The 25968-nt window shown below is 46.6% G+C and overlaps 6 protein-coding genes across 8 annotated transcripts; 4 read left to right on the top strand and 2 right to left on the bottom strand.

Annotated features, from left to right (window-relative positions):
* Positions 1 to 288: 288 nt before the first annotated feature.
* Positions 289 to 3309, bottom strand: elob (elongin B). Its single transcript, XM_018764682.1, has 4 exons — positions 2764 to 3309; positions 1629 to 1763; positions 1420 to 1528; positions 289 to 1335 (listed from the first exon to the last, which is right to left on the bottom strand). Exons 1-4 carry the CDS (start codon positions 2932 to 2934, stop codon positions 1217 to 1219), a joined length of 534 nt encoding a protein of 177 aa, XP_018620198.1. The 5' UTR covers positions 2935 to 3309; the 3' UTR covers positions 289 to 1216.
* A 74-nt stretch (positions 3310 to 3383) lies between these two features.
* On the top strand, positions 3384 to 4733 carry atp5mf (ATP synthase membrane subunit f). Its single transcript, XM_018764685.1, has 4 exons — positions 3384 to 3469; positions 4183 to 4290; positions 4382 to 4498; positions 4588 to 4733. Exons 1-4 carry the CDS (start codon positions 3454 to 3456, stop codon positions 4614 to 4616), a joined length of 270 nt encoding a protein of 89 aa, XP_018620201.1. The 5' UTR covers positions 3384 to 3453; the 3' UTR covers positions 4617 to 4733.
* Positions 4734 to 4949: 216 nt separating this feature from the next.
* bud31 (BUD31 homolog) lies at positions 4950 to 7345 on the bottom strand. The gene is made up of 4 exons (XM_018764683.2): positions 6877 to 7345; positions 6629 to 6751; positions 6353 to 6519; positions 4950 to 5473 (listed from the first exon to the last, which is right to left on the bottom strand). Exons 1-4 carry the CDS (start codon positions 6968 to 6970, stop codon positions 5423 to 5425), a joined length of 435 nt encoding a protein of 144 aa, XP_018620199.1. The 5' UTR covers positions 6971 to 7345; the 3' UTR covers positions 4950 to 5422.
* Positions 7346 to 7463: 118 nt separating this feature from the next.
* Positions 7464 to 9953, top strand: pdap1b (pdgfa associated protein 1b). Its single transcript, XM_018764681.2, has 6 exons — positions 7464 to 7620; positions 8126 to 8217; positions 8403 to 8498; positions 8656 to 8774; positions 8902 to 9053; positions 9338 to 9953. Exons 1-6 carry the CDS (start codon positions 7608 to 7610, stop codon positions 9400 to 9402), a joined length of 537 nt encoding a protein of 178 aa, XP_018620197.1. The 5' UTR covers positions 7464 to 7607; the 3' UTR covers positions 9403 to 9953.
* Positions 9954 to 10480: 527 nt separating this feature from the next.
* Positions 10481 to 15888, top strand: shmt1 (serine hydroxymethyltransferase 1 (soluble)). Of its 3 annotated transcripts, none has more exons than XM_018764307.2 (12): positions 10481 to 10783; positions 11551 to 11655; positions 11745 to 11890; positions 12528 to 12643; positions 12748 to 12908; positions 13015 to 13096; positions 13260 to 13472; positions 13586 to 13702; positions 13805 to 13927; positions 14401 to 14517; positions 15316 to 15426; positions 15512 to 15888. In XM_018764307.2, exons 2-12 carry the CDS (start codon positions 11563 to 11565, stop codon positions 15682 to 15684), a joined length of 1452 nt encoding a protein of 483 aa, XP_018619823.1. In that variant the 5' UTR covers positions 10481 to 10783; positions 11551 to 11562; the 3' UTR covers positions 15685 to 15888. The 3 variants fall into 3 exon arrangements, with proteins under 3 accessions (XP_018619823.1, XP_018619825.1, XP_018619824.1); XM_018764309.2 differs by having other exon boundaries at positions 10481 to 10896; XM_018764308.2 differs by having other exon boundaries at positions 10481 to 10908.
* Positions 15889 to 16804: 916 nt separating this feature from the next.
* On the top strand, positions 16805 to 25418 carry LOC108941780 (uncharacterized). The gene is made up of 20 exons (XM_018764619.2): positions 16805 to 16872; positions 17309 to 17406; positions 17508 to 17625; positions 17930 to 18023; positions 18585 to 18735; positions 18846 to 19023; positions 19112 to 19243; positions 19393 to 19455; positions 19843 to 19965; positions 20405 to 20560; positions 20660 to 20713; positions 20818 to 21035; positions 21171 to 21250; positions 21342 to 21449; positions 21547 to 21633; positions 23705 to 23809; positions 23915 to 24030; positions 24489 to 24614; positions 24753 to 24801; positions 24882 to 25418. Exons 2-20 carry the CDS (start codon positions 17313 to 17315, stop codon positions 24942 to 24944), a joined length of 2115 nt encoding a protein of 704 aa, XP_018620135.2. The 5' UTR covers positions 16805 to 16872; positions 17309 to 17312; the 3' UTR covers positions 24945 to 25418.
* Positions 25419 to 25968: the final 550 nt, after the last annotated feature.

Below are 25968 nucleotides of genomic sequence, written 5' to 3'. Positions count from 1 at the left end.
GCCGGCCGGCGAGGGGGGAGCCCAGCCGCCTCCCTGCCCTGTTACTGGGGCCCACCAGTCATAGCCAGGACTTCTCCGTGAGAAGTACCAGCTGTGCCAAAGTGCAAGCATTTATCAGCAGCTTTAGATACAACTGCAAGGTGAGTCATCAGTGTGATGTTCCAGAACGTTAACCAAATATTCTCTCTTCAGATTGTGATATGTGCCATCTTCTATTTTTTACCTAAAAATAATAAAAACTGATATGAGAATTCACGCCAAAAAAAGCACACCAAGAAGTACAGCAAGTGAAAAAGAGAAAGCAGTCAAGTTTATTCAATTTCCATACAGGTATTGATCATTTTCTCAAAGAGCTCGGTGTCGACTGAGTCGCGTTGCATCCCGCACACGGGCCAGTCAGTGTGAAACGTGCAACAAAAGAATCCATCCAGCAACTCGTACTATTTCCGGATGTAGCGCAAAGTCGTCCTTGGAAATTAACCCAGAGAGCTGCTCCTGGCCTCTGCTGTCAATGCACTCGGGGGGGAGAGACGGGGGATGGTACCAAAGCGAAGCACTACAAAGTTCTTTTCAAGAATCTTCATTTCAAGCTCATATTACAGAAAGAGGTGAGTCCTGACAAAGAAAACAAAGTGCACGATGGGATGGGATGGGAGGCAAAGAACCCATCGAGAGAAAACACTTTGAACACCACCTGTCCAACACGGAAGCGGCTCTTTGTTGCGATGCAACAGCCCGCTATTATCACTGTACACCAAGAGTCTATCTAGCATCCCCTTTGTCTGCCTTTTTGTTTCATGCACATTTCCCTAGGAGTGCTAACTACACGAAACGCATAAGCCCAGCCCAGCCCACCCTCCACGACTCCCTGCGAAATGAACCCAGTCCAAAATTATAATATTACTTCTTAGGGCAACACACAATAACATAGGAGCAACCAGGTGCAGTAAGAAGTACCAGTTTACATGAACACTGTGTGTCGGTGATCCAGCCCCCCCCGAAGAATCCACTCAAACGCACACCACAGAGGGGGCAATGTTAATAGAACATGTAAAGTTTGCATCTTACTGTAAGTCAGGGGTAAAGGTGTCAAGTGAAGGGCCACACACACACACACATATACACGCACACACGCAGACACACACAGAGCTACTCGTTCCCCTCTGTGAAGCCCACTGATGTAGCGGGCGCTCTCCGTGGGCAGCCCCGCACTCCTTCACTGCACGGCCTGCTCGCTGGCGGTGCTGCCGGAGTCCTGTGGCTTCATGACGTCCGGGAGCTCCGGGGGGCTCGAGAAGGGGTCCACTCGCAGCTGCTCGAACATGTCTTCCGTCCCTGAAAGAAGCAAAGAAAAATGTCACCCGTGACTCCCTCTGCCGTTACCTGGCCACATCCAAGCAGCAGCGGGAGGCGGCCCACCGCTAATGCGGAACGCCAGCCCAATGGTGGCCGGCGCCTGAGGCCGCGCAGTCTGGTTGGTGAAGCCACAGTCCCCTAGCGTCTTGCTGTCCTCCAGCAACTGGTCATCCTGCAACGGAGGGGAGGCACAGGGATTGGGGATAAAGGTTCGCACACCGGCCGCTCGCTGCTTCGTAACCCCAAGTTCCATGCGCGGACCCCGGAAGCACCTTGAACAGCTTCTGCTCCTCCGGCGCCCTCTTGAGGATGCCCTCCACGATGCGTTTTAACTCATACACTGTGGTGGACTCCTTGGCATCCGTGAAGATGGTCGTCTTGTGACGGCGGATCATTAGAAACACGTCCTAGGGGACGGAGGAGAGCACACTGATGACGCAAGACAGAGCACACTAAGAAGGTTCCGTACACTCTAAAACATGTGTATGCAGGTTACGTCACAATTTAGCATCGAAGAGCTGCGAAGATCTAAATAAAACACCATAAAACCAATCTAAAATCCATGTAATGTTTCTGCTCTCATGGACAGTGCAGAGACTGACTTCTCACAAGTGACTTTGGTCCCAGCGTATGACGTTTAAATATCAAGTGGCGGTACCCCCTGGGATGCCTGACATAAGTGGCAATGCTTTTCCGAGCTCAGCATCACGTTCGCCGTCCCCGTATTTTACCAAATCACCTTCTTGCCCCACTACTGCTGCTCATGCTCCACTCGTGAAAAAACCACCCACGTACAGCGCGCTGTGAACACGGGTACGAAATGACACGAGCTCCCATGATCCCGCTGGAGACGGCGAGCGAGTGAGGGAAGGAAGGGTGTAGAACAAGGTAAGTGGGACACAGGGATGGTGGAAAACCTCGGAAGAGGGCGCAGGCAGAGGACCAGTGAACTAGTCCGTTCGGCACAGGTGCGGTGGGGCTGAGGCCTGTAACCACCCACAGGCAGGGGCTCGAGTCGGGACCAGGGAGGTCAAAGGTCACCGGGACAGACGGGCCCTCGGCGCTCAGTTTCAGGTTCCTCAAAGTCCCCCTCGCACCGGCGGCGGCAAGGCACGCAGACACGCCGCCTTCCCCACCAGTGTTGGTTAAACACCACAAATCCACACACAAGGGCCGACTCGCGTCGCTCCGTTCACCCTCCATGTTCACTGAGGAACGAACGGGCTTAACCAAACAAAACTGCGGAACAAAGAGCTCCGGCTCCGTCCGCCTTCTGCGTTCCCAGAGCGCCGCTCCACCGCAGTCATATCTAACACGAGTACAGGACGCCTCCCCACACACACGAACAATTCCAAAAGCACGTAGTTTCGTGTCGACAGAGACAGTGCGCGTCCCTTCCTCACTCACCATGTCTTCAGCGGGGCTCGTTCCCCGAAGTCCACCGCTAGCCCACAATACACTGCGGCAGCAAGCGCCTTCTGCCGGACTCACTTCCGTATTCCTGTGCCCCACAATGCCCTGCGACAGCCGAACCTTCCATTTACGTATGCTGAGATTACAAACGAAATCATATTTCATTGCTTTTGAATCACTCTCAACCTTGACTTGCCTTTACGTTTCTTATATGACCAATAACTTCATTCCAGACCGTGCAAGCCACTGCTGCCACACGGATACGTGTTTTTCAACGTCTAATGTGTTAATATTGCGTAAATTACATTAATTATCCTGCTTTAGTTAACATTCTTATGAGGCGACGTGCTGCCAAAATAGCAGGCTCTCACTCATGGGAGTTTTGACGTTGTAATTTGCACTGGACAAAGAATGGTAATGATTTCAATATTAATATTTATACAGACTGTAAAAAACTAAAAGCGCGTTTTGAATAACATGGGGAAATATCCCAGCTACATTTATGTCTGTAAATACGTATATAAGTCTTTCAGCAGAGGGCCAAATGACGCAGTTTAACAAGGAACAATTGTTTTCTGTACACCCAACATGGCGCGCTGTTGTGTTCCTGCTTTGTCGTCATTTCCGGAAAGTCACACATTTCCCAAGGTTCATTGCACTCTAGCTGAAGGAGCTGGGAGTAAGATGGCTGATAGACCCGGTAAGGTTATGATCAAGGTGTCACTGAGGGAAGCGAGTGTTTCTTTTGCCGTTTTCAAATCAGTGTAATTTGGTTCTGTTGTCTCAGTAGAGTGGCCCTTTTAGCGCTGTTTGAGTACACTCCGTTTTCATCTTTGTCTGGAGGCCGCGGCGCAGTGCGCGCGTTTCTTTGCCCCGCCGCCCACAGACTGAGACTGAGTCTGGCAAGGTCTTACTTGTCGTCGGGGGAGGACTTGTGGGCCTCGATAATTAAAATTGAACTGAGCGAAATTAATGTAGTTCAACGTTCTGCTTCTTTATTTATTGATATGCGCAGTGTTCGCTACGCGTTATTGTCACGTCCGACCAGTCTCTTTTCGCTCGTCCCTTGAGTTGAGTGTTTTGTGAATTTTTCTTATTTTTCTTTATTTTTACTTCATGCATTTGTGTGTGTGCTGCATATCATCCTTTGCTTGTGAGTGGAGCTCACTGACTGGCTGTGACCAGTAACAGTGGGTGAAAAACACTAGTGAGGAGAAGTCACGTGAATTGGGGAAAAGTGAATTTTTATTTAGCTTCTTCTGGATTCAACATTGTACATGAAACAAAAACACTGCAGTTCAGCTATTGGAAGGAGTCAAACTGAGCAAGGCTTGCAATGATTTGACTGAAGTGTTAATGCTTGTGATCGTGTCATTTCCAGTAAAAGGGATGAAATGTACCTTGTTTCTACAGTGCCGCTGTCTGACAAGAAACTCATGGATGTGAAGCTCGGTGAGCTTTCATCCTGGGCTGGAACCCGGGACTTCACTCCCAACGGGATCATCTCAGCTGTTCGCCGTGGTGTGTCCCCTTCTCCCATCTGTTTACCAGAGTACTGCTGTTCGCCCTGGCGTATGTGTTACCGTGAAACTGACTGCCGTTTTATCCCCAGGTCATGACAGGTTCTTCAACAAGTACATCAATGTGAAGAAGGGAGGTATTGGCGGTATTGCCATGCTGCTCACCGGTTATGTGATCCTCAGCTATGTCTGGGAATATGATCACATCAGTGAGTAACATTTATTGTATAAACCATAATCTATGGAGTTTCACAGCATGTTTTTATGATGAAAAATAATTCCCCCCTTCTTTTTGCAGAGCATGATCGGTGGAGGAAGTACCATTAGGAGTGAGACTTTGGTGGTTGTTCCTGGTTTCTCTGCGGTGAACTTTGACACCAGTTAAATTTCTGTACAAACTACTACCATTGACCAATAATAAACATCTGTGGAATACTGAGGAGACTCGGGCTTTCTAAGTATTCTTTTTCAGTTTTCTGAAGTGTTAGTGGAAGTGTAATTAACACCGTCGAAAAACTTAGAGGAGCAATTCTAGGGGAGAAAAAAAATGCCCTTCAAAAAGGGTGAAATATTTAGAAGTGTGACAATTCAAATCTACAGCAAAGTGCTTTAAGTGAAATGTTGAAAAGTAAAGCATCGTACACTTTCCATGAAGACACCTGCTTTTTTTATCCATAATAGGTTGCATCAAATTAGAACTTTAACACTGCAGTTCTGTTTAAACTGACAATGATACAAGGTAGCTGCTGGCCAGTGAACCTTAAATGAAAGAGCCAGCAAGACATGACAAAGCTCAATGTTTACCTTGTTCCTCCAAACAACTGTACAAATTAGGAACTAGAGCCATTAGTAGACATGAGAACATGCACTCTAAAAATACACGTACTTTCAACAGGAACATTTCCTTTTGAAATAAGGATTATACAAAGAAATTTTTATTTAAAATGATAAAGCACAGCAATGGGGTAAATTGACAGCATCCATCCTCAAACAAAATTAATGTGTTTGTCAGCAATCACAGTGTACATAGATCTAAAATCTGGAATGGCATCAACACAAGTGTAATCCAGGATTCTTCAAAGAAAGAAAGGTTGGGGTAACATGAGCCCTGATGTCCCACTGGAAACATAGATTCAGCCAGAGCATCCTCTACATCCACAATGAGTGCATTCGATAATCCTGCCCTGTGGGAGAAAGCACAATGTTATTTTTTTCAAAGTCCAGTAGATTTTAGTCATTTATTCATCTGACACTTCTCCAAGAGCAATTTAAATGTTAAGGTGCTTAGCACATTTACAGTATATGACAGTAATTTTTACTTCCAGAGTTAGCACCTACAGGATGCTCCAAGTACCTGCGGGACATGATCACTCCCACCATCACAGCAAGAACGCTGTGCCCCTCCACCTTTCACCACTTGGTGGTCCCACTCAAAAATCAAAAGCCTTTCAGTTCTTGGTTTTGCCTCTGATGTGGTGGAATGAGCTACCCCTGACCCTCGGAGCTGCTAAACCCCTCTCGACATTCTAGGAGGGCTCAAAGCACATCTTGTTCGGACCCACTTCTCCCGACCTGTCTCCTCCTGAATGTGAAATCCGACCAAAACTGGATACCCTCTCGTTCTATACACGGCTACCGGTGTACCGTATGCCTCTAACGGTACTACTGCACTATCTGAGTGTACTCAGAGAATATCGTTGCCTATATCATTTGTTGGGAAATCCACTTTTGTTTGTACATCATTTTGGAGAAATGCTCAGCGAATTAATGGAAACGTATGTGCCTTGATTAAGTAGTACAGGGATAGGACTGGCGATCGGAACGGACGTCCTCGGGTTGGGGCAGAAGGTAACACAGTGCTTAGAACTGCTGCCCCAGCTTGGAAGCCCATCTTCTGCTGTAATACCCTTGATCAATGTACCTACCCTGAATTAACAGGGTAAAAAGTGCCCAGCTGTATAAAGGCTCAAGGTGTAAAAGTGTCGTGTGGCTCATAAGGAAGACGAGGGTTCCCCCTCCTGACCATCCCGAAGAACCCATCATGTGAGACACTGTGCACTCACCACTTCCAGCTTGCTCTTGGGGACCCTGCAGATGCAGTTGGTGCCGAAGTTGGTGTCACGGGTCTGGATGCAGCGCAGGCAGCACAGGTTCTCATAGCCCTGCTTCTTCCACTTGGCGATCAGGTTCTTGTCCGCATAGCCTTCCTTGATACAGTACTCGTACAACTCTGCCGGGCGAGAGGCGGGACAGTAACTGTATACTGCAGTGCAGAAAGCAGCAGCAACCGACAGTGCACAACACAGCCTGGCATAGATGATAGATTCATAGAAACAAACCTCTGCTGATGGCCTTGCGCTTATAAAACAGGTCGAAAATGTAGCGGCTCCGCTGGTGGTGGAGCCTGAATATCGGCCACAGGGACTCGACCTTCCGCTTTCCTTCGTGCGGTTCCGTCTCAGCTGTGAACATCACACACGTTAAGACGTACAGCAGAGTTATAATAAGAGGCGGAAACCTCCTAACGTCACATAGATAGAATTAATAGCGGTAAATAAAATATACTAGGCGGCGAGCGGCGCCTCACCTTCCCTCATTTTCTGGTCAAGCTCGTCCAGTGTGGGCTCAATCAGCTCCCATCCATCTGGAGGCGGTTTTCTGCTCCTTTTCACCTTTGGCATTGGTTCAAGGTGGATACAAAGATAAATACTAGAAATTCGCCTTCTGAAACTGTTTGGAAACGTTACTGTGCTCGTTTTTGTCGCCTTTTTAGTGCGTCACTCACGTACTCTGTGGTCCTTGACCTCTCGTCTCATGACATTGTTGTTTATTCACGGCGGAACGTTTCAAATGGCACTTAAATAGTTAATCTTCCGAAATCTACGTCGCCTTCTAAAACATTGCTTTTAGACCTAATTTGGCTATTGTTTTGCTTTTTTTCTTCTTTTGGCATATTCTTATAAAAGTAATGAGTTGCCCTCTTCTTTGGCGTATTGCATCAGGCTAGGTGACCAAATACTGCCGGTAAAATATGGGCTTTCCACGCGCTCCTAAACCATATTAGCAGTTTAACTTAAAATTTTACATACTTCCCATAACAGCTAATATTGCATCCAATACTGGATGCACGCAGTCGTTTATTTTAATAACGTAATATTGTCTTGTGCGGTCAGGCGAATCCACGGACAGCCCATATGGTGTGCTGCATGCTGGATTTTCCCGACTGTCGTTTGTGGAGAAGCATTAGAGGCACAAAGCGGTTTTTTGCTCATATTTCCTTTCACTTGACTGTATTTAGTAATATTAAACGGAAGCAAAATGCCTAAAGGAGGTAAGGATCTGTATAAAAACGCGTAGTTTTCAGCGAAAGTAACTATTTTACGTCACTTCTGATAGCAATGAGTGTGTTACTAGCTAGGGTAGCTAAGGCTAAGCGTGCCTAAATAAATAAATTTAAAAATGGCAGTATTTTCAAAACTCCTGCTGGTACTGTACTCTTTAACACAAAAAGATTGTTAAGTTGTCTTCGCATCTTAGACAGATGTTTGTTCATATTCTTGGGTTATCTGCTTTATTATCGTCCTGACTGACTCACCCAGTCACTGATTTTAATATTCATTCAATGAACATGTGTCATGATCATGAATCATTGCTTTGTTTTAACAAATTGATTTTCCCCCAGTGTTTAGGCTTAATGAACAAAGTCGAACGTCTTGGAATGACTGCAGATTAGTTTATGTATGATCAGACTGAGGAATAGTGTGATATTTTCCTTTTTAATTCTATTAAAATGGCAGGTGGCGTGACTAAATGATCATTATTGTTTATAATTTCAGGTAGGAAAGGGGGTCACAAAGGGCGCATGAGGACGTACACAAGTCCAGAAGAGATTGATGCACAGATGAAGGCTGAGAAGGAACGTAGGAAGGTAAAGCTTTTATTTTATACACATCTACCTTTTTCACTAGCTGTCACTGTCAGGTATGTATGTATGTATCTAGTTAATTTATTTGTCACTGCGCAGAATACTCAATGGTATATAGACTTCAGCCATGTACAGATGAGATGATGGTCATAAATGTACTTTTAATTTTTATATTCATACGTTAAAAGCAAGATGAGGAGGATGATGAAGCAGTAAATGATGGTGAAGCAGAAGAAAAGCGACAGGAGTCTGGATCTGAAGACAGTGAAGACGAAAGCTCTCAGGTAAACTGTCGGGTGTCTCTTGTCCGACCCTGCTCCTGTAACAGTGTGCCGTACGTGTCAAGGGATTGAGCAGCACTTTGTTTTGATGAATGTGAAGAAAATGTGCCTTTTGATGACTAAGTGTAAGCTTGTACTTATTTTCTGTTGTGTTCTACAGAAAAGAAAAGGGGTGGAAGGTCTGATTGACATTGAGAACCCCAATCGAGTGGCCCAGAAGTCAAAAAAAGTGACAGAAATTGAGCTGGAAGGGCCCAGACAGCTTTCCAGAAGGGAAAGGTGAATGCAGAATATGTATTTGTCATAAAGCAAAGGTGATTTGTAGGGTGTTGGACAGCTCTGACATTTCACTTCTTTACAGGGTTAAATCATGAATCCTTCTTACCTGTTTTCTGTTTGCCCACAGAGAAGAAATCGAGAAGCAGAAGGCTAAGGAGAGGTATATGAAGATGCATTTAGCTGGCAAAACGGATCAAGCCAAAGCGGACCTAGCACGTTTGGCCATCATACGAAAACAACGGGAAGAAGCGGCGCGCAAGAAAGAGGAGGAGAGGAAAGGTGGGCATTTACATTGCGCAGTTTTCACTTGTACTGTGAATGGAAGGCGACAGTGCTGCATTTTTTTAATGGTAACACTTCCGTGTGGTTAAATATTTCAAGACACCGGTTGTCTGTGGAACCAGTTTCTGTGAAAATAAAGATGGAATAACTTGACATTGAAGCAGATGAAGATGCTTTCCTAGAACATGAAAAATGATAATAGACAGCTGAGTATGTGTAGAACTCTGCTGCTGATCTCACCGCGGCGTGAAGCCTAACTTGTGTCATTGATCTCTTTTCAGCAAAGGAAGCAGTGGCTGCAGCAGCTGCGGCAGCCAAAGGACTTCATACCCTGTCTCTTAAATGATAGACACCATGTGAGGGGGACACGCACCTGCAGTTGTGGACTGAGGCAAAATACAAGTCTGCTTATGTCATTTTTCTAATCCGAGGCCACCTATCGAGAGGATTTAATGTGTGTTATAATTTATGGCCATTTGAACCTTGTAGATGAGAGGCATTATTCTGTGGGTTTCGTGGATTTCATGCCCGACCGCAGCCAACGGTCCTGCCCAGACTCTGCTCTTCTGTTTGCCTTTGCGAAAGTTTCGCAAGGAATACCCTCTTCAGTCTTTAAATCACAAGACAGGTTATATATCCTCATCTGTTGCTGTTCCGTATTTAGTGGATTTTTATTCACATCTGCCCTATTTCAATGAGTGTGAACTATAATGAATTTTTAATGTCAGTATATCAATATTGCGGGATAATAATTTATAATACATACTTCAGATATCTCGTATCATTTTCTTCCTTTGATAAGAACAAGATCATGGGAGTTGCACGCAAACAGCAACCCGCTACGCGACACTACGTTTAAAATGGATACATGCTGTTAAATAAAGAGAAAACGGGGGATCTGGGTGTGAACCAGGCCATTTGTAGTTTGAATGGGAATCTTTGTGTACATCTGCTGCTGGCTCACACACGCACATGTATCCACACCCACAGTGGTGCGCCTCCGTGGTGCTGCCAGGTACTAGCGGATAGATTCACATCTACGTTCATGACTGTTCTGATATCGAGGTTTACATTTTAAAATCAGTCTGTTATGGGAAAAAACTGAGGGCTGCAAAAAACAATAGCTCACATGTTGCACACCAGCAAAACTGCCACTCGGTGTCACCTATGGCCCCTCCCACATTGAATGATTTATGTGCAATATTCTCATAAATAAGCGTATCCAGCCCACATGACATGGTGTAGAAGCGGGCAAAGGCGAGTATACTGCTTTCAACCTTTTTAAAAAAATCACTGTAATATGTTGCGCATTTCATCTACCCCTCACTGAGCTCACATTGTATGTTCGTGCCCCGCGCGTCCAACACAAAAACGCTGTGTGTGACGTCACACGCCACGTTATTCGCCAGCGCGGACTTTGTACATTGCGTCATAGGCTCCGCTTTCCCTCCGTTGTCCGTCCAGAACACACTCACTAAACACACGGACGTGGCTCCTGTCAGAGTTTCCCCCCGAACGAGGACACTCTGTCCCGCGCCGCTCGTCCCACAGCTGGAACGCACGCGCACAGACAGACACCAGCAGCAGTCCCGCGTTCCCGCGCGCGTCATCCCGCGCGGCTGCAGGTGGTTGGCTGCAGGCTCGCGCGACGCCGCGCACGAGGAGCCAACTTGAGGCGCGGTGCGCGAAGAAGAACGGTTTTCGAGCGCGAGGCGACCGGCTGCAAAGTGAGTTTCCGTCGGCTGCACGATCTTTACTGCAACTTTTTTTTGTTCTTTTATTTTACACCCACTGACTTTGTACATCTGCGCTGGGCGGCGCGCGCATTCTCCAAACTTCAGTGAGTGAGCACGTGAGTTCGGTCCGCCATTCTCGTCCGCGCGCGCACACACACACACCGCGTCGTCTTCATGCAAAATATATTAGTCTAATAATTAGAGGTGAAATGCTTGGCGAGCTGAGGGGCACGTGCAGAGTGAGACTGTCCGTGTGTGTCGAGTGTATCCACTTCACTTGACATCTCTCTCACACACACACCACAGACAGAGTCTGAGGTAACCACAAGCAAAACTTAAGTGGCGTTTATTTTACACTTTGTTTTCTAGTAAATGTACCATGTTAGACTCCTTTGTGCCTTTTGGCTGCCCTAGGGGGCGCTCTGGTTCCTGCGCCACTTGCCAGATGGACGCCTGACAGCTGCTCCTCACATCACATGTCTGTCACATGAACACCAGCCTTTGGCCCCGGCGATAACCCCTGCGGTAACCTCCGCGGTCCGCGTGTTTTCGCTTATCTCTCGATCGGCCGGCGCTCGTGTCCCTGCGAGGTCGCACCACGCTGCCGTGACGTTCGCCGCGTTTGTGGCGGCAAGGTGTGAACCGGTAACTGACCGCACGGACACGAGTCTCATTACGGTGCCTTCCGTACCCCGGTACGAAACGCGCGGCGGTGCTCGGGCGTCTGCCTTTCGGTGTGACCGCGCTCTTCCCCGCAGCCGAGGGGAAGCATGGCGTCCGGCGATGGCGGGAAGCTCGGTGCCGAAACCTGGGAGTCCCACGGCCGCATGATGCTGGAGCCCCTGGCGACGAGCGACGCTGAGGTGAGTGTCGCAGGGGGGCGGGAGGTCGTAGCCCCGACGACGCTACGACGGGGCACAGCTCGCCGCTAACGGGCAGCCCGCCCCCCCAGGTGTATGACATCATCAGGAAGGAGAAGAGGAGGCAGACGTACGGCCTGGAGCTCATCGCCTCGGAGAACTTTGCGAGCCGCGCTGTTCTGGAGGCCCTGGGCTCCTGCATGAACAACAAGTACTCGGAGGGCTACCCCGGGCAAAGGGGGGCGCCGACACCTTTACCGCGCGCCCCGCGTTCCCGAGCTGTCGTTAACGCGGTAATTCACTCTGCGAACGCCGAGTAGGACAAACAGCTCTAAGTGTGAAAAGGGGGGCAAAGCAGGAAGTGCAGCTCCTGGGCCGTGGGTTCGAGAACGGCTGGGTCCGTCTAGAATTTGCGTGTTCTGCCCACGTGCATTTCCTCACGCGCGTTTCAGGATTGAGCACTCTAAATTTCCCTGTGTGTGTGTGTGTGTGTGTGTGTGTGTGTGTGCGCGCGCATGCGTGCACGATTGCCCTGTGACAAATTGGCGTCCCGCCCACAGTGTACCCTGTCTCATGCCCTGTGACTCCAGAATAGGAGCAGGACCACCGTCACCCTGCACTGGATGAGTGGTCATTGATAATTGGTGGGTAAAATACGATTTAGTTTAAAAAGAGATACCATAATTTAATATGTGTATGAGTGTTTTTGTTGGAGGATTGAGATGAAGGAAATTTGAAGTAGATTTTTTTTTTTTTTTTTTTTTTTTTTTTTTTTTTGAGTCTTATAGTTTTGATCCACTGCTTTTTGAATATTTTATTTGGCAGAATAAAGGAAATTAAAATTGTTGTGCCGTTTGCATCGTTCTTCCTCCCAGGTACTATGGTGGCACGGAGTTTGTGGACGAGCTGGAGCGGCTGTGTCAGAAGAGGGCGCTGGATGTGTACGGCCTGGACCCCGACAAGTGGGGGGTGAACGTACAGCCCTACTCCGGTATGCCTTCTGCATCCTCTCCACCCCACCCCCCCCCCCCCCCCCCGGTAATGGTAAAAATTACCAGAGTAATGAGATGATGCCCCCCAATGGCGCCTCCCCAGGCTCTCCTGCGAACTTTGCGGTTTACACCGCCATCGTGGAACCTCATGGAAGGATCATGGGTCTCGACCTGCCCGACGGTGGTCACCTGACCCATGGGTTCATGACGGACAAGAAGAAGATATCTGCAACATCCATCTTTTTTGAGTCGATGCCATATAAGGTGTGCGTGCTCGTCCGTGCGTGTGTGTGAGAGTGAAATTTTGAGAGAGAGAGAGAGAGAGAGAGCGAGAGCGGGGCACACTGACGCCGTTTGTCTCGTGTTTCAGGTCAATCCTGTGACCGGCTACATAGACTATGACCGTCTCGAGGAGAACGCACGGCTCTTTCACCCGAAACTCATCATCGCTGGTATCGAATGTTTCTGAATCGTATCCATCTTGGTTAATGATCTCAAGGATTACTTTGTGTGTCTGGGTGTGCGCACGCATGTTGCTGTGTTGGCGAGTTGTGCAAAACCTCCAGGTGATATTCGTGGAAAGAAATTCACGCCCCTCCCCCCCGTGATGTTCAGGTACCAGCTGCTACTCTCGTAACCTCGACTATTCCCGGCTGAGGAAGATCGCCGACGACAACGGGGCGTACCTCCTGGCTGACATGGCCCACATCAGCGGCCTGATTGCCGCGGGAGTCGTTCCGTCCCCCTTCGAGTACTGCGATGTCGTCTCCACCACCACGCACAAGACTCTGAGAGGGTGCCGGGCCGGGATCATCTTCTACCGCAAGGGTGAGGCCATCTTGCGATGTCAGGCGCACGTTGCGGCGGCTTCCGCTCTTTAATGATAATGCTTTGCACACTGGCACGCCGTGTAAACGGCCTTATGATTGCGTCCTCTTCAGGGGTCCGCAGCGTCGACCCCAAGACCGGCAAGGAGACCCTGTACAATCTGGAAAGCCCGATCAACCAGGCAGTCTTCCCTGGGTTGCAGGGAGGGCCACACAACCATGCCATCGCAGGTCTGGGCTGCTGGTGCTCTTCTCACTCGTCACACCCAACAGCTGTGTGACTGAATGTCAGATATGCCTCACAGGTTGTGTGTGTGTGTGCGCCCGTGGCAGGAGTAGCTGTGGCCCTTAAGCAGGCGCTGACGCCCGAGTTCAAGACCTACCAGGTTCAGGTGCTGGCAAACTGCAGAGCTCTGGCTGGTGCTTTGGTGGAGAAGGGTTACAAGGTGGTCACAGGTGAGCACACCTCCTTGGGGGGGGATGTGATTATCAAGCATTTAACCCAGATGACCACTGCAGCGCTGCTGTGGATTGTCAGCTCATTGTACAACTGAAACGGATATTAAACGTCAAGGAAACCTTTGCCGTTGCAGTGTGGTTGGTTCTGCTGTGACACCTGTTTTCATTATTTCAAATGTAGTTTGCCCAAGTGATGAGTGTGAAGAAGTGTTCTTGTGGCATTGATGATGGAACACCACATTGATGCTGTAAAGCACTTTTTTTTAATGTGCTGGCTGAACTCCTTCCCCACTAAACTGTTATTTCTGTTCTGCAAATTGACATAATGAGACATTTCCTGGCAGCACAACTTTCATGTTCTTGCTGAATAGTCTGTGGAATACGCAATAAGCACAGTTTTGTAGGGCCTTCATAGAGACTCGTGTTTGACATGCTGTCACTCATGAGCTTCTGCCCCTCTCTCTATTCAGGCGGCTCCGACAATCACCTCATACTGGTGGATTTGCGCCCTAACGGCACTGATGGTGGCAGGGCAGAGAAAGTTCTGGAGGCATGCGCCATTGCCTGCAACAAGAACACATGTCCAGGTGATTCAGTTCAATTTTTCTTTATAGAATGCTCTTCCCACACAGTGACACAGAGCACTGAATAAAGGCATAAGACAAATAGCTTGCTATGTATAAAATTATTATAGTAATCATGCAGTTATTAAAGCTGTAAGTATGTCTACCGCTGATGGAGGAAGGGAACAAACTCCCAACCGAAAGGCAAGGGAGGAAGAAAAACTCTGGGGGTCCAAGTGCCAGTGGCTGCCCACCCCTCCTTGGCATTCTAGATTAAGTTACTTTACAACTAATAATAACATTGTAGCTGAGTCTTAACTTGTTGCAGTTCACATAGGCACGTTGTGGTCATCAACTTCAGTCAGCATGGCGTGCTGGTGTCACGGCTGGCCGGCCTCCTCAGGCCTTATCATAGGGGAAACAATGCTCAACAAGAAAGAAAGTTAGTCACTGATGGCTTGCTGAAATTAAACGGTTTTATACAGAAGGAAGAAAGCACAGCAAACAAGAATTCCACTGGTTATTGATATGCCAGCATGAACATGTAAGTCTTAAGCCTGGATTTAAAGGTTGAGACAGACAGGGCATTCCTGACAGCAACAGGAGACTGTTACAGAGTTTAGGTGCTCTGTAGCTAAAGACATGCTCACCTACTGAGATCTTACTTATCACAGGTACTTCAAAGTAGGTACTTTAAGGTGATGACATCTTCTCGCTCTCTGGCTGCCTGCCTCCGTCCTTCAAGGGTTGGCTGCTGCTCGGGGCTCTTTGTGTGAATTCTGTGTCAGTTTGTGTTGTGAATTTCCATTTTTCACTTACTAGGTGATAAAAGTGCCCTACGTCCCAGTGGTCTGAGGCTTGGTTCTCCTGCCCTCACATCCAGGGGACTCTTAGAAGATGACTTCCGCAAAGTGGCAGACTTCATCCACAGAGGTGTGCTTGGAACACATTAGACACCTGTACCTGGTCGAAGGTAACGGCCCACATGTTCAGAGCTCAGTTTCTCGCTGGTTTGCAGGTATACAGCTGACTCTGGAGATCCAGAAGAACATGGACCCAAAGGCAACACTGAAGGAGTTCAAAGATGTGTTGGCGCAGAGCGAGAAATACCGAACGAAGACCAAAGAAATCAGGGAGGAAGTGGAGGCTTTTGCCGGAAGATTTCTTATGCCTGGCCTCCCAGAGCTGTAAACTGCCAAAATGGAGTTCATTGGTTGTTTTCCTTCTTGGTGATAAAAATGTATCAGTCACTTAATTTAAAGACAAAACCTTAATTGACACCTTTCACTTTGAGTCACGAGTTGGGTTTGCATTACAATATTTTGTACGACATCCTTGTATTGCAAACACCCTTTTGCTTTTACTGTACAACGGTCACATTATTTCAATTTTTTTTTTTTTTTTTTGCTGGAGATATTATATGCATGTCAACACGGATAATACACACACACACATTTTCAGAGCTGCTTGTCCCATATGGGGTCACGGGGAACCGAAGCCTAACTCGGCAACACAGGGCGTAAGGCCAGAGGGGGAGGGGACACACCCAGGACGGGACGCCGGTCCGTCACAAGGCACCCCAAGCGGGACTCGAACCCCAGACCCACCGGAGAGCAGGACCCGGTCCAACCCACTGCGCCACCGCGCTCCCAACACTGATAATATTCTCATCTAAATATTAATTCTTATTGCTGGGAAGGTAATGTTCTCCATCTGAATCATTCCTTAATTGTTTGAAAACTGGACAAATCAGTGCTTTCAATGGTGAACACATTTTAAGCTATTAAAGAAATGGTTTATTCTTTGACGTAGTCTCTTTCTCAATTTATTCGTTTTGTTGATGCTATGTTTGTCAACTCCGGAATAGTTACAAAATGAAATTAAAAGAAAAATGTAGTACTCTTACGAAAAATAACAATTTTTGGGGAAAAAGGGAAAGTGAAGTAATAAAGTCATCTAGAACCTGTAATAACTTAATCATGCATCCACAGTCATCTTATATTTTAGGAAATTGGGTTAAATCTTTGTGGTTTTTCCAAGTCTCAATTTTTATATCTTGAATCCGGTACACTGTGAAAAAGAGAATAAAGGATGTGTTTTTCTTGTTACATTTATTGCAGTCACAACTGGATTGTCTAGGGCTTGACAATCACTAGAGGAAACTGAGAACGTTATTAAGAACCACATAATTTTTACAAGTGTAAACCGAGAGCCACACCAGCTTCATTATTAAGTGTCGTCACAGCGGTTACTTGGCAACGAGTTACGTCACTTCCGCTTGTGGCTCCTCCTCCTGCGGGCGCGGTGAAATTTGAAGGAAGTGCGGAGGCAGCGATGTATTAGGAGTTGTTTGTCGGCGTTTGTCAGGAAAGGTTGCAGGTTAGCGAGTACGGCGTTCTGAGGAGAAACCTACAGTTTTTCCATCAGAAATTATCTTAAACCAGGCTGAAACGGCTTTTTGTCGCTGTAACCGACAAACTGCTGCAGGCAGTTTGCAAGACTACAGCGAAAGTTCCAGTCCAGGTGCTCGGTCGGTGTCGACGACACGTGACCAACGAACAACCGACTATCAAATAAAACACGTGTTGTTGGCTTCAGGGGCGAAATAAATCACACCGAAATATAAAAACTTCATGCTGGTTTAGTTTGGGTGTCAATGCTGCTGCTGGGCCTGTCTGTCTCTGGACTCCAGTTCAGCATCTCCTGGCTTGACAGCCTCTTCTCATCATGCGGTGCCTCCTTCTCACAGTCTGGTCTTGCTTTGTGGTCTCTCTTCCATGGAGTCTCCATAATGTTGTCTCCTCCTCCCGTGCAGGACCATGGCAGAAGAAAGTGTCATTCTGATCAGCGACGAGGAGGAGGACGCCACAGCCAACGAGTCTGTTCTCATCGTGGAAGTACGGGATGAGCAGCGTAGGTGGAGTGCAGCTGAAGTCTCCATGCGTGGGTGGTGTGGATGTAAGGTGAGATGAGGTGAGAACATTGATTGACATGGCTTTACTCCTGTGATCCAGGTCCATCAACATCAGCTGCTACAAGTGAAGTGGTGGATGAGGACTTGTCAATAACATTCTCCAAGAAGGCCATAGTGATGCCCCATGCCAGATATGACTGTAGCACCAACCCATTTAGGTGAGTGTGGGGTGACAGTTAATGTCTCCATCCAGTTAACGCTCTAGGAAACTGTACAGGTTACAAAAGTACACACACGCACACACAGATTTTCAGAACCGCTTGTCCCATACGGGGTCACGGGGAGCCGGAGCCTGCCTACCTGGCAACACAGGGCGTAGGGTCGGAGGGGGAGGGGACACACCCAGGACGGGACGCCAGTCCGTCGCAAGGCACCCCAAGCGGGACTCGAACCCCAGACCCACCGGAGAGGAGGACCGGAGTTTAAAATTCTGTCAGTAAACATGGTCCATGTGTTTTGTAGTCCATCTGAGAAAGATACTTCCACACCTGTGGGGAACAACACCGCCTTCTGTGAACAGTGTTTCTGCTACGTCTGTGACAAGTTGGCATCGGAGGTAAGAATTCGTGCAGGCAGCCTAAATAGAGTAGGCAGAAAATTTCTTTTATCTGGTGCTTTTCTTCAAAGCGACTTATGGTGTCAGGTTTGTACAGCAAGCTATTTACCGTGATTTATCAGTTTATACAGGTGAGTAATTTTTACTGAATCAGTTCAGGGTAAGTAAGGTCAAGGGTGCGAAAGCCAGAGGTGGAGTTTGAGCCTGGGTCCTTTGAGTGTAATGTGATGATAGCATAGTGTTTAGAGTTGCTGCACCTACTTCTGTGCCATGACTATTATGTGGAATTGAAAGAGCAAAAATTACCCAACTGTATCGAGTGCAGGGTGAGGCGGATAAATACATATAAATGTAGTGTGAACTCTTAATTTCTGGGCTTTGCTTCAGTGCACACGGCATGTCTGAACTTGCGTCCTTAGTTCTGAGATGCATGGGGTGTAGGCTTCTCTAGATGTGTGTCAAGTATTGATTTTTGGCATCTGCATTGTAGAGTGAAATAATTTTCTTGCTGTCCAAATGAATAAAAAGAGTAAAGAGTATTTCTTTTTCTTTACTTTGCAGTGTGTGGTATGGAAGAAGCCCGGAAGCTGTCACTGTAATGCCCACAAACAGAGTGCTTTCTGGAAGGCTGAGCGGGATAAAGCAATCCTGGGATACCTGCATATTTTTAATTTTGAGGTGATGGAAGTGGATACTGATCTGAGACTTGCTGGTATGTTTTCACACTATTGTTAAAATAAAGTTAACTGCCATCTTAAAAGTCCCTGGAAATGCGTAGGGGGAAAAAAAAACATGTGGTCTTGAATCCCAACTAAAACGCAGAGAAGCACCTGCGGAGTTTTGAAGAACGGCTGCAGGTGGAATATGACATTTTTCTGAAGGGCAATCAGACATGTCTGACAGACATCGTTCCTTGCAACTGTTATTGCCACACAGCCCATCCGGACACATCTGGCTGCAAAAAATGCAAATTATGTCATGCATTTGTGGCCTTCTACAAGTAAGGTGCCCTCATACTTTACTTGTCATTCTTCTGACATCATTCCTACATGGTTTAGAAAATCAAAGATTTTTCTTTCTCCTTGCAGCTATTCTAAAGTGTATGAATGTGTGTCTGAGTTTCTGGACAAGGCTCAGAAAGAGACACCGAGGACTGCGGCAGTGATGCTACTTGGAGCTGCTAAACTTTTTTCTGTTCATGCACAGCCTTATGGATACAGGTTTTTGTGCTATTAAAATCTGAAGTTAAAGCTTAATTAGTTTTGTATGGTCTCTAGTTTGGAGTGTAACATTTTTTCCTGTTAGCTCATGTTTTATTGAGTTAGACTGCTTATTATCTCATGAAATCAACCAAAAATGTTTTTTGCAGCTCACAGTATTACACTAATCCTAATTCCTACGTCTCAGATGCTGTTCCTATGTTGTTAATGAGGTGAGAATCAAGCAGAAGGAGAACCCTGTGTTTTTACTCTGTTGCAAATGCCCATTATCATTTTGTATGGGTTCTTAAGTACAATAATGTTACACTGCACTCAGTTGTGTAAAATTTTCACTGTAGTAACTTAGCATCTTAGTTTCATGCTGTCGCGCTGTTAAATGTGTGTTGGATGCTCCTTTGTTATAATGTGACTGAATATAATAGTTCCTCTTTATGAAGATGCTCAGTTGGACAGTGGAGGAAATTTATGACAACTGTATTTGAGTATGTTTCCTTATGAGATGTGCTTTTGAGTGATTTGATAAACTACCAGAACCAGTGTTTGCACACATTAGAACTGATAACGGATTTTCTGTTTTTGACGGCAAACAAATGCTGCAGGGTAGCAGACACACTCAGGACCATGATCATCACCAGTGACTTCTCCACTTCCTTCTCCAAGAAGCTGCAGGAATTTTTCTCCTCGTTGCTGATCTCGACTAAGTGCAAGTGGCTGACAAACAGGTGTGCGGATCTTCCGAGTCGTGTGGGGAAAGGTTTGTGCGCGAACGTGAGAATTCAGGTGTGGGTCTGTAGCTGTTAGTGTGTACGCATGTGCACGCTTGTGTGTCCTTTAAGGTGTTGCCTGTGTGAACAGTTGGCGCATGGTATTGCGCAGTCGTTGACGTGTGCAATAGTGGAATGTGAGGAGACAAAGGCTGACAGATTGATCCATGTCAGTAAACAGTGCAAGATGGGTTCTTTGCAGAAGAAGAAAACGCATTACTCTGGACTGGTGTTTTTAAGGATTTGAAGTTCTAGTAATTTTTGGAGGCTTTTATATGGGACTAGAATGGGGGGCTTCAAGTCCCTGATTTATGATGGGTTTGATGCTGTTGCTATGTTGGGTTTTTTGTTGATACCTTACAGTACTTTTAGCATCCTGTGGCTCGCTCTCTTTCAGCCTGGATGTACGAGCATGGGATGATCCTCTGCTAGTGTCCGTGCTCAAAGGACAGAACGTCAAAGGCGAGCGTCACCATCGAGGAAAGCGGGAGGTCCTACACGAGCCTGTGGTCGTGGTGGAGGCACGCGTTCAGAAGCTCAAGGAGGAGAACAAGTGAGGCGGCCGTGTTCAGCGCACACACGTTTCCCTCTGGAGCTGATGAGACAAGTATGGTGCCCAAACACATTGACCCATAAAAGTGCTGTTCTGTAGGTTCAGAGAGCTGTCTCGCTACCTCAGAGCTGTGAGAAGTGATAACAAAGTCCAGTGAGTCCTCCTTTTGTCCTCACCGCTTTGCTTCCACACATCTAAGTATTTCTGTGTGTTTTTTTTGCTGTAAAAACAAAACACCTCTCGTCTGCTTGCTTCAGACTCCGAAGCATGAAAGATCACGTGCCGTTCTACCTGTGCAAGGCTGGGGACTACTTTGGAGCCATGAACTGCTTTTTCGCCTCGTCTTCTCAGACGTGCTGCGTTGCTTGTCGCCTCAGCCCCGCCCACTTTGTCATGTACATGAAGACCCTGGTGACAGGCAGGATGCCGGCGGGCAGTGACCCCATCCTTTCGACACAGTGGGAAGCAGCCAAAGGTCAGTCTCCGCTGATGTTTCATCACCCGTCGTGTTGAAACTGCTTTTTTTTTTTTTTTTTTTTTTTTTTGGCAGCGATGCTTTCTCTGTGTACTTTTAAAATCTTAACATGGACACCGTCATTTTTTTTTCCAGATTCCAACCTTCCAAAGAAGTCCGATGTCATAAAGTGTGCACTGCGGATTATGAATTGGAACATTACAGTGTTTATGGACGTGAGTACGGGAAATATTGCTGAGTGCATTGTTTCAGCGGTACACGTGTTGGCGACCATTTTGATCCGCATATCCCCCCCCTTGTATTCAGCCTGATTGCTGGGTCACTCTGGTTGAGGTGGCATGTTCTGATGTGATGACCCATGACGGTTCCCTGGTTTTAAAGTCTTTTCAACTACCGGACACGTCATTTCTGTTGGTATGTGGCCTCATCCTTGTTGTTTATGCTGTTTTCTCTGCTCTCCCTGCGGAAGTTAAGGTGCTGTGTGCCAGCGGTGATGTCTGTTTCCTTTCAGTGGTCCAGAACAAGTGCTGCTGCAATTCTTCATGAAGGGACAAAATCAGCAGAAAAGCAAATTCAGATACCCAAAACATTTCTACTTGTGAGTTTGGCTTTTTTTTTTTTTTTTTATTATAATATATCATGATATTTCATTTACATTTATGTATTTATCAAACTCTTCAGACACAAAAATACCAAGCAAAAGTGCATCAGCAACAGGTGAGGAGCTTTATACTCAGACACAGGATCATTACAGTGTAGCTTGTCTAATACCACCATGTTGCTGGTTCACATCACTGAGGTATCGTGAAACCCCGCAACACCCTGAAATTGGACATAATTCGATGGGCAATTGCGTCCTGTCCTCCTGCTGCCCGCGAGTGACTATCTTGTGCTCATTTAGGAGGACTTCAGTTCAGTGTACAGTCAGTTGTGAACAGTGTAAGTTTCCCTTTTAAAACTTGTTTACTTTTGTGCTTTTTGTGATAGTCTGAGACTGTGGAACATCTAGACAATAGTTTGAGATGACAAGAAAGTCAGGGTGTGGACAGTGTTCAGATTCTTCAGCTGGGAAGTGATAATTTCATTAGGGCATTAACTGAGTAAAAGTTTCTATTGATATTAGTATTACGAGTATTAGAAACATCCATCCATCCATCTTCCTCTGCTTATCCGGGGCCGGGTCGCGGGGGCAGCAGTCCGAGCAGAGTCCTCCAGACTTCCCTCTCCCCGCACACCTCCTCCAGTTCCTCTGGGGGAACCCCAAGGCGTTCCCAGGCCAGCCGGGAGACAGTCTCTCCAACGTGTCCTGGGTCTGCCCCGAGGCCTCCTCCCAGTGGGACAAGCCCGGAACACCTCCCCAGGGAGGCGTCCAGGAGGCATCCGGAACAGATGCCCGAGCCACCTCAACTGGCTCCTCTCGATGCGGAGGAGCAGCGGCTCTATTCCGAGCTCCTCCCGGGTGACTGAGCTCCTCACCCTATCCCTAAGGGTGCGCCCAGCCACTCTGCGGAGGAAACTCATTTCTGCCGCTTGTATCCGCGATCTCATTCTTTCGGTCATGATCCAGAGTTCATGACCATAGGTGAGGGTAAGAACGTAGATCGACCGGTAAATTGAGAGCTTCGCCTTACGACTCAGCTCCCTCTTCGCCACAACAGACCGGTACAATGACCGCATTACTGCGGACGTCGTACCGATCCGTCCGTCAAACTGCCGCTCCATTTTTCCCTCACTCGTGAACAAGACCCCGAGATACTTAAACTCCTCCACTTGAGGGAGCAACTCCCCCCTAACCCGGAGGGGGCGATCCACCTTTTTCCGACTGGGAACCATGGCCTCGGATTTGGAGGTGCCGATTCTCATCCCCGCCGCTTCACACTCGGCTGCAAACCTCCCCAGAAGGGTTTTAGAGTGGGTTATTAGAAGAGTATTAGAAGCATTTTCTCACTTTTTATTTGTAGTAATTATTCCATTTCCTACACGCCTAATAAATAAACTCCCCCCCTCAAAGTAACTGGAAGACTTTTTTTTTTTTTCCCCCCATTAGACTCGCAACTTTACGCAGTTGAATTTTTTTGGACACTGCATTTCACGTTATGCTGGGATTTCACTATAGCTCCTATAGAAATGACATTCAAATAGCAGACACATAGATAATTGTAGCAGATGGTGTTGGACTCACTGATGGAGTGATCAAGAGAAAAACAGGTCTGCAAGAGGTGGGCTTGAGACCCTTCTTGAATGCTGGGAGAAGCAACAGTAGGAAGTTGTTCTGCAGCATCATGGGCAAAATGGAAAACTGATAGATTTCCCACCAAACGGCCAGAGGTGGAAAAGCACAGTATTCTTGATACTTGGGGTGTTTGTGGTGATCACGTCCTCTAGAGTTTGGGAAGCTGATCTTGCTTTTCTCTTTGGTTTTGAGTTGTTTACTTCTGTTGTTTACTTCCGTTCACGCCTGTATCTACAGCTCATTGGTGAGCATGCAAGGTCAAGTTGGTTTCATTCTGAATTCCAGTTTCCAGCCACTGTTTCTGTCTGAATTTGTGTATTTTGCTGTGAGATAGGCCTTTGAGTGTCAACGGCTGCTGTTTCAGTCCAGGTACAATCGCGGGGCCTGTGTTGAACCTGTGTTGACTGCATTGCGTCTTTCTGTGTGCTCCTTGCAGCAGTACCCTCGGCAAGCTCTCCTGCTGCTGGTCACGCAGGCCCTCATCGACAGAATCACCTACAGGCGCATGATGACTTTCCTCAGTGTTGTCATGGCTTTTAAAGTACAGTAACAGTGTCTCTGTGTTCTGTCCTTCAGCTCTAATGATGCACTGTGCTGAGTTCTTATTCAGTTAATCACAGCTCTTTGTTTTTGGGTGTTTCCCCAGGAAAATGCGTGGGCTCTTCGTTGGCTGTACAATGGCCTTGGTCCTGAAACGCTGCATGTGTTTATGAGTGTCCTTCTGGATGATCTCTACAGTGAGAGGAATACACACTTCACCAGGTCTTACACTGACACAAATATTAATTCCCAAAATATTTCGCTTCTGATTTCTTTGCATATAGTTTTAAGGTAGCAGGTGGTGCTCGAGCCTCACAGTTTTCACTACGAGCTTCTTGGAGGGGTTTTAATCTGGCTCAGTCTGAGTTTGCATGTTCTCTCCATGTGCCTGTGGGTTTTCTCTTGGTACTTCGGTTTCCTCTCTGTCCAAAGATGTTTCATGTGGATTGGTGACTCTCTGAATTTCCCGTAGTAAATTTCCCCATCCTTGGTGTACTCTGCTTCACATGCTATGCTTCCTATGATTAGACTCTCGTTACCCTGTACTGGACAAATGTTTACTGATGGTTGATGAATGGATGCTACTGCAGAGTTCTCAGATGGTACCTCATCCATTTTTTGTTTTAGGGGTGAGCAGCTCCATTTCAGTCTAGCCAACCTGTCGGTCTTTTTATTCTTAGGAAATTTGAGTTATCGGATGAGCAGTACATCGGGGACTTCCTCTGCTATCACATCCAGGATCCACGTCCCATGACTTATGGAACGAAGCGATATGTTTTCGATGTCCTGCACAAAAACTGGCATGAGTATGTGAAACAAAACTCGTTTAAACTCGTCTTTGACTGAAATGGATGTGGCAAATAAAATGCACTTCTTACTGCATGCTTGTGAAGTGCTGCAATTTGCTTCTTTACTTGCTCTTTTTGATTTTCCCTGCAATCTAGGCGTGACTACTTGTGGCAGTATTATCTCAGGATGATTCTGCAGCAATGTGTAAGTTGCAGTTCCTTTCACACAGTGTCCACAATGCTCTTTTCTTAAAATTAAAACAAATTCCCTATGTCCCTCTCTAGAGTCACGAACTGGAACCAGAAACCCACAGATTCCTTGATGCAATCAAAAGAAGAAACTATTGAATGCAGATATCTGGTTCTGACCGTCTGGTTGGCAGTTCGAGGGCAGCTGCACAGACATTGGCAAGTCAGTTGCAACACACTGAGCTCCTCGTGATCTGTATAAATGTTTAGTTTACCTCTCCTCTGTTCACATCTGTAGCCAGTTTCGGTCTCTTGGGTAAACAGTACCATGATGTGCAATTTTATTTAGCTTTAAAATGTGTATGTTTGCATGCATAAAAACCTCTTTATATATGTCAAGATGGTCATTTGTCAGACCAGTGTCCTTTCCTTTACAGTGTACAATGTCAAGATGCTTTATTAAAGTACACTTTACTAATTTTTTTTTTTCCATGTCAGATATTCAGAATGGAGAACAGTGGTTGTAGTTTCCATAGTAATTTAGCTTTCCAAGTACAGCACCAGGTCATTCTCAGTCCCCTGGGAAAGCAGAGTTGCTGGGGACATGAATAAGGAGCACACGTGAGCTGTCTTTCACCCTTTGGCAGGTCTGTGTATGCTGCAGGTCCCTGGTGGATGTATGCAGGGCTACCCTTATTATTGGGAATGATATGGCTTGTGAAGAATGAAAGTCCAGTTTTGATTATATAGTGTAAAGAACTGTCAATTAAGTAAATTTTCATCGTTTTATTGCATTATTTACATACAGGTACTCCTGGGGTTTACAGCATAAGCAGCCCATGCGGAACAATACAGAAGAGACATGTTGAAAGTTCTTTAACATGCATAACATTAGTTGGTGTGATATTTTAATGTAAACAATGAGTAAAAAAAATAAGTTTTGCTGCTAGAGTAGAATGGCCAGACTAGTGCCAGACACTGGACTAATATTAATGCAATTTCAATGGCCACATACCAGAGAGAAGCTGTTCAGGTGTTTATGTGAAATATATAAAATTGACTTGCATTGTACTTCTGTTGCACACAAAAGTGAAATCACAATGAGATACAATCAAACTGTTGCACTGAAATGGGTACAGAAGTACAAAATGGATTTTTAAAAGTTGAAATTGGAGTAATTTTG

Source organism: Scleropages formosus, chromosome 8, assembly GCF_900964775.1.
Source record: "Scleropages formosus chromosome 8, fSclFor1.1, whole genome shotgun sequence".
NCBI classification, from domain to species: domain Eukaryota; kingdom Metazoa; phylum Chordata; class Actinopteri; order Osteoglossiformes; family Osteoglossidae; genus Scleropages; species Scleropages formosus.
This window is presented reverse-complemented; position numbering and strand designations above follow the sequence as displayed.